General features: G+C 52.5%; 1 protein-coding gene across 1 annotated transcript; it reads left to right on the top strand.

Annotated features, from left to right (window-relative positions):
- The first annotated feature begins 7,320 nt into the window (after positions 1–7,320).
- G0S2 (G0/G1 switch 2) lies at positions 7,321–8,342 on the top strand. The gene is made up of 2 exons (XM_062013737.1): positions 7,321–7,495; positions 7,759–8,342. Exon 2 carries the CDS (start codon positions 7,793–7,795, stop codon positions 8,096–8,098), a length of 306 nt encoding a protein of 101 aa, XP_061869721.1. The 5' UTR covers positions 7,321–7,495; positions 7,759–7,792; the 3' UTR covers positions 8,099–8,342.
- The last annotated feature ends 1,063 nt before the right edge of the window (positions 8,343–9,405 follow it).

Here is a 9,405-nt window from a genome sequence, read left to right as displayed (position 1 = left end):
GCTGGCTCAGCTTCCACCTCCGCAGAGGTGTGCCCCAGGTGCTGGGTGTGCCTGCGCTGGCTCAGCAATGCCGTAGCACCACATTCCTCCCATGAAGAGCCTCCTCCCCGCCTCAGGAAGTGGGAAGAAACACTGGAACAGTTTTACAAAGGAAGGGGGAGATGAGAAGTGCCCAAGCTGCCACCAACACAGTTCCTGCACGCTGGCAGGAGCTGGGCCCCTGTGCAGTCAAACCCTTCAGCAGCAGAACCTGGGGCAGTGAAGCACCAACGACCTACCCCAGGCTCTGCAAAAATCACATTCAACTCTCCAGCTTCCTCCACTGTCAGAGACACTATCCTGGAGAAGCCAAAGGAGAGGAGGGTCTGACCAATTTGGGTTTCTGCAAGGCAGCTGGTGATGCTGGATGGGGCACTCTTGCAAGCCTTGGCTAAACATCCACTGCTGGGTGCCTGCTCTGCCTGGTTTAAAGCCATTTCCTAAAGCACTGGAAGTCAAACTGTGGGCTGAAGCTGTTCTTGGAAAGAATGTAAATGCCACCTATTGATCCTAACAGAGCCAGCAATGCTGACAATTAATACATGCTCCACCCCAAGTTACTGTAAAGCACGAGACCTTGCAGTTCTGCCACTCGAACAAGGGCAGGACTGGAAAATGCTACCTCAACCCCAAGCTGTTATCCAAAATAACTTGATCCATCTTTTCCTCCTCCAGCCTGCCCCCAGTGACTTGCCAAAGCAACGTAAACCATCACCTGGAATGTCAGACTCTGCAAGTTCAAACAAGAACATGAGCAAGGAATAGCCTCATTTACAGAATGTCTACTGCAAAACAAAGGCACAAGAGGCAAAAAAAGCACCTCTGCTTAGCTGGGTGCTCAGGGACAGCATGGCTGGGCACAAGGGACCCCAGACACAGCCCTGTGTCCCTGCTGCTCCAGGCTGTACTCTGCATACATCACCGTGGACAGGTGACAGCACTGTCCTGGGTACCACAGGTGAAGATGAGTTACAGATCAAGACCTGTCATGCCAGCAGGGCCAGCTAGATACAGAAGGGACGTAATGAGACAAATGCACTACAAACAAACACATGTGATGTTGGAGCAGTCCTCTGTGATCACTGGCAGGGACAAGAAGGATGCTCTCAGGACTTCCAGTGCCTGTTCAGGTTAGCCTACAGCTGCACCGACGTGTGCTGAGCTGTGTCAGAGCCATGAGCCTCAGAGGGCTGGGCAAGACATTCCCCAGAAGGCAAATAGAACGGGCTCCTGCAGGAAATGGTGCTGAGTCATGGCACGTACCTGCCCTGACACAGTGTCAGGGGACACTACTCTGCTGGAAGCACCTTCTCCAGAATGAGACATGCCACCAGCTCCTCAGGAGCTCCTGCTGCCCACTGTGACAGAGTGGGGCGAGCCGTGGTGGAGAGAGGCACTGGGGCTGCAGCACCCCCAGGCAGCTCCCTGGGGGCTGTACCCAGAGGCTGCACCCAGAGCCAGCCCATAACCAACACACTCAGGCCGTGGCAAAGTTGAAAAGGATGTGACTCGTGCATGAGTAGCTTTGTTTTACTTCCTCTGACCTGATCTTTGCTTTCTTTGGATCTCAGGTTTGGATCAAAGGGACACGAGTACCTTGCTCCTTTGGGAGCTCTTCCAAGGACATTACCCCAGCTCAGCAGCTTTGGATTCAGTTGCTGAACTGTGATACCAGTCAGCACTGACCAGTCTGGGGCTGGAACAATCATGTTTGATTAGTTTTTAACTTCTCTCTGGAGTCTAGAGGAACACAAAGGTAACTGGCTGCCAGGGGCAGAGCACTGCATGCAAGAGCACTTAATCTCCTGAAACACAAAAGCTCCATTAAGGAAACAGGATGCTAATTGAGTTTAATTTCATAGCTCAAGCATATCAAAATGAAACAATATTAAATGCTGCTGTTGCATTTTTCTTTGAAGGATTAACAAATGCCTGAAACACAACTCCTGAAAGTACATTTGCTCTGAGGGCAGCTGCTACTACACGGGGAAAACTAAGGCAGAGGGGAGATTTGCTTAGTGATGCCAAGCGAGACCTTGGCGCGGGGGAAGGCAGGTTCTGGGGTCCCCAGCCCCTCCAGCTCCTGCCCTCCCTGAGCTGGGATGAAGCCCCAAATGCTCTCAACCATCAGATCAGGTAGAGCAGGTGTGTGTCCTGTCAGCCACATGCAAAAATTCATGGCAAAAACCTGGAAGGAGGCACAAGACTGGAGCTGGAGGCACTGCAGCTGCACAGGAAGATGGAGACATGGGGAGGTTTTGTCAGGAGTAAGAAATGCTGTCCCACACCATAACCCTGACAGCTCTCTGCTGATTTCAGGGATACCTCAATGTTTCCTTCACCTGATCAGCAAACGATCTCTCCCCTCCAGCACATGCAGATGGGTTAAAACATCACCTTTGCCAAGTGCCATGTTTTCCTTCAGAAGTGACCTCAGGGAATTCTAATGAAATTCCAACTCATGTCCTGAAGCCCTTACACCTGCTCTGAAAGCAAAGAAAACTTTGAACCCAAAGCCCGCTGGCCTAGTTTAGCTTTGAATGCAAGTTACCCTGGGAGCTGGCTCCAGAGGGCAGTGCCCTTGGTTTAAACTTACTGGGCTGCTGCCTCCCTTTGTGGTCCCACCATGGCACATATTTTTGTCACGTCCCCGTGTTCTAAAGGAGAAAATATTCCATTAGGAAAGTGTCCAGCTGCTGTCAGGAGGGTTTTGGATTCTCCAGGCTGTGGTGATGGAGTGGGGAGGGGAGTCTCTGCACTCCCCCTGCTGCTGCTGGCCAGTGAGCCCCTTGGCACAGCAACCCTGGATCCACCTGCAACACCAGGGGCAGAAAGCTGTAATTAATTGGGTGTTTAGTCACAAGTGGTGACTGAAACAGAGGCCACACTATTTCCTGCTTGTTCCTCCCCTCACCTGCTGGAATTTAAAGAAGGGATTCTCTGAGCATGGGGTTTTTGCCCTGTCTTTGCCCCCCTCCCTGGTTGGCACATGGAGCTGGAGTGGGTGAGCACAGTCTCGGCCCCAGAGCGCACTGCAGAGCTGGTGCTTGTCACGGACAAAGTCCAGCAGCAGCCGACCCTTGTCCATGCACAGACATGTGGAAGATGAGGCAACACATCTTTCTGCCTCAGCACTGCTCCTGCTGAGACCCACTGAGGTGATGCTACACTACATTTTGGGCAATGTCACCAGGAGGCAAAGGTCAGCTCAGTGTTTTGTCTCAAGTTCCCCTCCCCAGCTTTGCAAAACCCAGAGCCCCGACCTGGGCCGGTGAGAAGGTGCCTCCTGCAGCCACTGAAGCCAAGGTGCTGCTTGGCACAGGGCTGACATCCCAGCTGGGTCAGGATGGGCCTCCCACAGTCACAGTTCTTGCACAAAAGCTTTGTGTTGGTTACATTTGAATGTCTTCCTCCAAAGGAAAGAATATTAAATCAAACAAAAAATGAACTGGATTCAGAATTTGGGTTCAGACAAGAGAACCAGGCCAGGCCTACAGCAGGTGGGCTGGAACAGCACCCAGGAGCAAACCTGCCTGACATGGAGGCAATATCAGGTGCTAAGCATGAAAGTCCCTGTGGCTGTTCCTCTGTGACCTCCTCTCCTCCTCGCACCCCATGTGTACCTCTCTGCACTCTATGCCCATCACAGCCTGTGGGAAGGCTCCACTGTGCCCACCCCACACAGCCACATGGTGCTTCAGCACAGTGGAAACTGCTGGGTAATGAAACCAAAGGGTTGTCATGTTTTTCCATTTTCAATAGGGACAGGCCCTTAATATGGCTTGCTGGGCTTTGGGGTCTCATTTTCATATCCTTGTTTCACCCACGTGTTTTGGGGACACAATGCCTGTAATGCACATATGCCCAAGCACATTGACTGTCCCAAAGATCTCTGGCAGCTTCCTTACAGGAGGCTCTGCCAGCAGGGGCTGGTCGTTTCCCTTCCTGCACCTCACAGCCCGTCTCACGGCAGCTCTCCCTGCCAAGCCACCAGCACGCGCCCGCTGCGTGCCCAGCGCCTGCCGTGCCCTGCCCAGGCAGATGCCCATGGACACTGCCAGCACAAAGCTGTGTCTCAGCCAAGGGATGCAGCTGAAACCAGAGCCGAGCCACCTGTGAGCCCCATGGCCCCCGGCCCAGGGAGCCAACAGCCCATGTGCAGAGCTGGAGACGCTCAGCTCTCCTCAAGCACATCCACCCACAGCAAGGGCAGAGCTCGCGCTCCTGGTGCTGCTGCTCCTGAGCATCACCAAGGTTACCCCTGTGCAAAGCGAGCCATGCCAGCAGCAGAGTTCAATTTGGGCTCCTTTGGGCAGAGCTGCCCCAGCACAGCTGTGGCTGCAGCACAGCTTCACCTGCACCCTCCAAGGGATTTCCAAGCAGCTTTACCCGAGCTGGTGGCTGCAGCACCGTGCCCCAGGCGCTGCCCGAGGTCAGCACATGCAGAGCTGGGCTGTGGAGCATCATCCCCCCGAGCTGCTCTGAGCAGCTACACACCCGGGGTGGCCCTGGCTGCTGATATTTAGGTTAAGCCTCAGGTGTTTACAGTGCTTTTCAAATTCAGGCAGAGCTCTTCTTCCAGATGACGTTAAACTCATGCAGTTTGCCCAGCTATAAAGCCTGGTTTAATCAAAGTTACAATTAAACCTGACAACCTCCTTGTGCAGACTCTCCTAAATAAGATTAGAAACAGCTAAAATTAGTCTAATTTAGTGTTAATCATTAATCCTTTTATCCACACTTAATCCAATTTAAATGTCCACACAACAAGCTTGCACAGACTTTGTTACTCAAATTTGAAACAGAATTGAATGAAATAGTATTTAATTAAATCAACACAATCTGAGTGCTGCTACAAGAGCCATTTGCCACAGATGATTATCAGCAGCTTGGTTAACCCTCACAATTATCCTGGGCTCTGTGTTCTACCTGCTGCTCCAGCTAGATTACAGACACCTCCATCTATATTGAATGAATAAAAAAGGACCCTTCCCAGCCCTCAGGCTGGAAAAGATACTTTCAAATAGAAGGTTCAGGAGGCAAAGAAAATCCTGCCAAAACCCACAAATAACCACCACATAACTTTTTTTTAGGCAAAATGTCACGATTCCAACACTTCACACTGACCTTTGCTTCTGGGATTGCATCCTGCACAGACACGCTGCTTTCTGGTGTTTGTGCAGGGCTGAAGGGCTTACAGGGCTCATCGCTCTCTGGGGCTGGAAGGAGAGAGCACAGCTTACAGCACAAAGAGCTGGGAGCCTGGCTGTGCAGCCAGCCCTGGCTGGAGCTATGGTGACCTTGAACTTTCTCTGTCTAATTGCTGTCTCCTCCAGCTATCTTCTTCTGCAATGGTCATTTTTTCTAAAAGCATTGCAGAAGACACAAATACAATGTGAAAGCAGGAATGAGCTGCAACCTTTGCTGCCAAGTTGGCAGAGAAGATAAGGACCTTTTCTTTTAAAAAACCCCTCCAAACAGACACAGAGGAAGGACAGACAAGTCTTTAGCAACTTTTACAGCCAGTCTTGCAATATGGTTTCCTAAGCACATTCAAAACTTGCAAAAAGAAAAAAACCACCCAAGTTTTCCCCAGCAGTTTCCTTGGAGCCTGCTCCCTGTGAGGTTCTGTGGAGCCTGCTCCCTGAGAGGTTCCTTGGAGCCTGCTCCCTGAGAGGTTCCGTGGAGCCCGCCCGGGTGCTGCGGGGGGCAGGAGGGGTGGGGGGAAGCCGCCAGCCTCCCTGCGACGTGCGGGATGTGAGGAGTGAGGAGTGACTCACTGCTACACACACACACATACACACACACACATGGCAGAGCTCAGTAAGAAAGGAAAAAACCCAAACCAACCCAACCCAGTAAGGTGAAGCCCTTTGCAAGGCTCAGTGCCCAGGCTCCCACAGCCAGGGAGCCCAGCAGCGTGTGGGGCACGAACGGCAGCGCAGGGAGGGCAGGGAGATGGTGTGGTCCTCACCTAGAGGATTGCAATCCAAAGTCTGGGCTGTGTCTTGCCAGGGTTTATTGACACCCCTGGCTGCCTCACCAGGAGAGTCAAGCTCAGGGAGTCACCAGGTAGCCCCTTCCTTTACAGCATCTTTCAGAGGCTGCCTCTGAGCCTCTTTTCACATATACCCGCTGCTCCATGAAAGTGCTGCTGTCACACCAGCTCTCACTGTACTGTAATTTCTACATACTGCCCTGGCAGAGCAATTCCCGTCATCTCAGCCACATGGACCAGAGCAGAAATCTGTCCAGATGCTGTCATCTGCTCTGGGAAATCACAAGTTGTAAATCCCAACAACTTCTAGCGGCTTTAGCAACTTCTCTAAGGTCAGCAGCCAGTGAAATGTATATCAGCCAGAGCTGATGTAATCTGCTGTGTGTTACTGATGCAATCAACGCTCTGCGGCAGGGAGGCAGGGAAACAGTGTGACAATGCTGCCTTCTGGTTTTCCCCAAAAAGGAAATACACTGTCCTTTAGCTGAATCACAAGGAGTGACACAGCGGGGTGTTTCAGTGTTTCAGCATCAAGCGTAGGAAAAGACATAAACTGGGTCTGAATGGGCTGCCTGTAACTTTCACTAACTCAGGAATTGCCAGTTTTTCTCTGTGCTGTCACATGCTGCATCTGCTTCCCAACAGTTCCCCTTGCCATGAGCCACCTACAGAAACCTTCAGCAAACATGTCCTGGGTAATGCCTTAGGCTTCTCTTTTACCAACTTCACTGTGAGAAAGTGCAGCAAGGCAAACCCATCTGTTCTGCTGAATTGCACTTTCCCAAGCCCTGCATGCAAACGTAATATCTTACAGACTCCCTCCCTCTGTCCCAGCTACTAGACCAGTAAAGCTTCTGCTAATGTATTGAACATTTCTTATAGAAGCAGCCACGGAGCTGCATTGCAAGTCATATCTGTCTGTCTCTGAAATCAGATTCTGGGGTAATGTTCTTTTTTGGAGAGAGGGAAGAACAGAAAAAAAAAAAGAAAAAGAAAAAATAAGAAGGAAAAAGGGAAAAGAGGAAAAGGGAGAAAAATTAAAAGAAAAAAAAAGGAAAAGGGGGGGAAAAGGAAAAAGGGGGGAGGGGGGAAGAAGAAGAAAAAAAAGAAAAAGAGTGGCTATTTTTAGGCTGTTCGGATTAAGGGCAAGAGCCGGCGGGGCGGCCCGTGCTGGCGGCGTGCTCGGGGCACGGTGCCCGCCCCGGCCCGGCCCCCCGCCCCGCCCGCCCCGGCGGCGATATAAGGCAGCGGCGGGGGGCGGCGGGCAGCAGCTGCCGAGCGGAGCCCAGCGCAGCCCGGACACAGCCACAGCCGTCACCCCGGCACAGCCACAGCCGTCACCCCAGCGCAGCCCCGGCACCGCCACAGCCATCGTCCCGGCACAGCCGTCACCCCGGCGCAGCCGTCGCCGTCCGCAGCGCTCACACGCCGCGCTCAGCCGCCCCGCCGCTGCTCTCGGTAAGCGGGTGCGACGGGGGGATGCGGGGGGCTGTAAGGGAAGGCTGAGCAAAACGCGAGGCCGTGGCGGGGCGGGAGGGCATCGGCATGTCGCTAAGGGTCTGCTCCTGGGGGTGTTCTCCTGAAGGGAGCCTCTAGCAAAAAGAATCCGCACTCAAAGCGTGGAGAGAGCGGCGCGGGGGCTGCCCAGAGAGCTCTGGCCACCACAGCCAAACGCAGCTGGATTTCACTAATGTCCCTCTCCTGCCTCTCTTCTCTTGTAGAACTGACATCTTCCAAATCGGCTGCAAAAAAACAATGGAAACCATGCATGAGCTGATCCCCTTTGCTAAAGAAATGCTCAGCCAGAAGCCCAACAGGAAAATGGTCAAGCTGTACATGCTGGGCAGCGTGCTGGCTTTCTGCGGTGTGGTTATTGGTCTGGTGGAGACAGTCTGCAGTCCTTTCACCTCTGGAGGGAGGCTAGAAGAGGAGGAGGAGAAGAGACCAGCCCCGAAGCGAGAGCAAAGGCTTCCCCACAAACAGGAGGATTTGATCTTGGAAAAGAGCACGAAGCCAGCAGCGGTGCAGAGGGCCCTGGTGACCAGGCAGCACGCCTCCTGAGAGCCCCAGGGCTGGAGAGGTGCCACGCACCACAGACTCTGCTGTCCTGTCCTACCTGGTGGTGGTTCCAGCAAGAGAGAGGAGGAGACCACAAGTGCAAGACTTGAAAGAAGCGAATGGTTATATTTGCTGCTGTGCAGCAGTGGGGAAAAAATACCTTTTGTTGGTATAAAACTGTGCGAGGTGCACAGCATGGTTTCGTATTTTTATTACAGATGCATTTTACATCATTTTGCAAAATCAATAAATGTTTTATATGGTACCACCACTCTCTAGCTGCATTTATTGTCAAAGCCTTCTGTTACTGACTTGTAAAAACGTACCTCTCGTGCCTCTGGCTTCTCTCGGGAAGCAGCTGGGAGACCCAGGGAATAGCTGAGGGTTGGGGCAGCACCCTCCCGGTAAAGCTCCTGCTCCAGGAGGCAGCTGTGGGGCTGTTTCAGAACCCCCAGCACCTGCCCCATTCCAAAATGGGCTAACTGGGCTGGGGGGAAGAGGCAGTGTTAGCCTCACATAGGCGACAAGTTCCCCACCTCGGGGACCATACTTCATGGGGCTATCTGGGTTCAGTGGCACAGATTCACATCTCTGCCAGGGCTGTGTGTGCCCAGAACTGTTTAAAATAACCCCATGGCCATTCCCCAGCAATCCTCCAACAGGCTAGAGCTGCTGCACAGCTAAAAACAACCTTCTGCTTTTCCTGGGATCCTTCACCAAGCCAGCACAGACACCTCATTGTGCTGAATGTTGGCTTCCAGCATTACAGGGGTATCACAGATAGAAAAACTGAAGCAATGGAGAGACATCAGATGATGGCACAGGTAGGGTAGAGGGTGCAGAAAAAGGGATCTGAGCTCCAGGGCTGTAACCAGGGCACTGTCACAGTCATTAGAGGATTTTCACCTATATAAAAATCTTTCCTGGACTCAGCAAGAATCTGGTGCATTCAGGACTGTGTCAGGTTAGCCAACTGAACCCTCCAGCCAGACACAGCTGAAAGATCCTGACTATGCCACAGAGGGAGGGAAGGGAAAGAGTCCCAGCCAGTAACAACAGGCACAGATAATCTCTCTCTCTTTCTATTCACTGGCAAAGACAGGGCCAGTGAGGCAGAGGTAGGAACAGGCTACACTTCTTGCCCAGAAACTGGGGGATGCACCAGCAATATGCCACTCTCTAGCTGAAAGCAAAATAACCAGTACAAACAGCTGGGCATTATGGAAAGTGGGAAAGTGCTGCCTGGAGCAGAGCTGAATCCATTGCTCCTCTAAGAGCTGCACGAGGCAAGATCAGAACCTGAGAATACG

This window comes from Colius striatus, chromosome 22 (genome assembly GCF_028858725.1).
Source record: "Colius striatus isolate bColStr4 chromosome 22, bColStr4.1.hap1, whole genome shotgun sequence".
In the NCBI taxonomy this organism is placed as follows: Eukaryota; Metazoa; Chordata; class Aves; order Coliiformes; family Coliidae; genus Colius; species Colius striatus.
This window is presented reverse-complemented; position numbering and strand designations above follow the sequence as displayed.

Coding starts and splice junctions, on each gene's coding strand:
- G0S2 (XM_062013737.1), top strand. CDS start 7,793: ATGGAAACCATGCATGAGCTGATCCCCTTTGCTAAAGAAATGCTCAGC.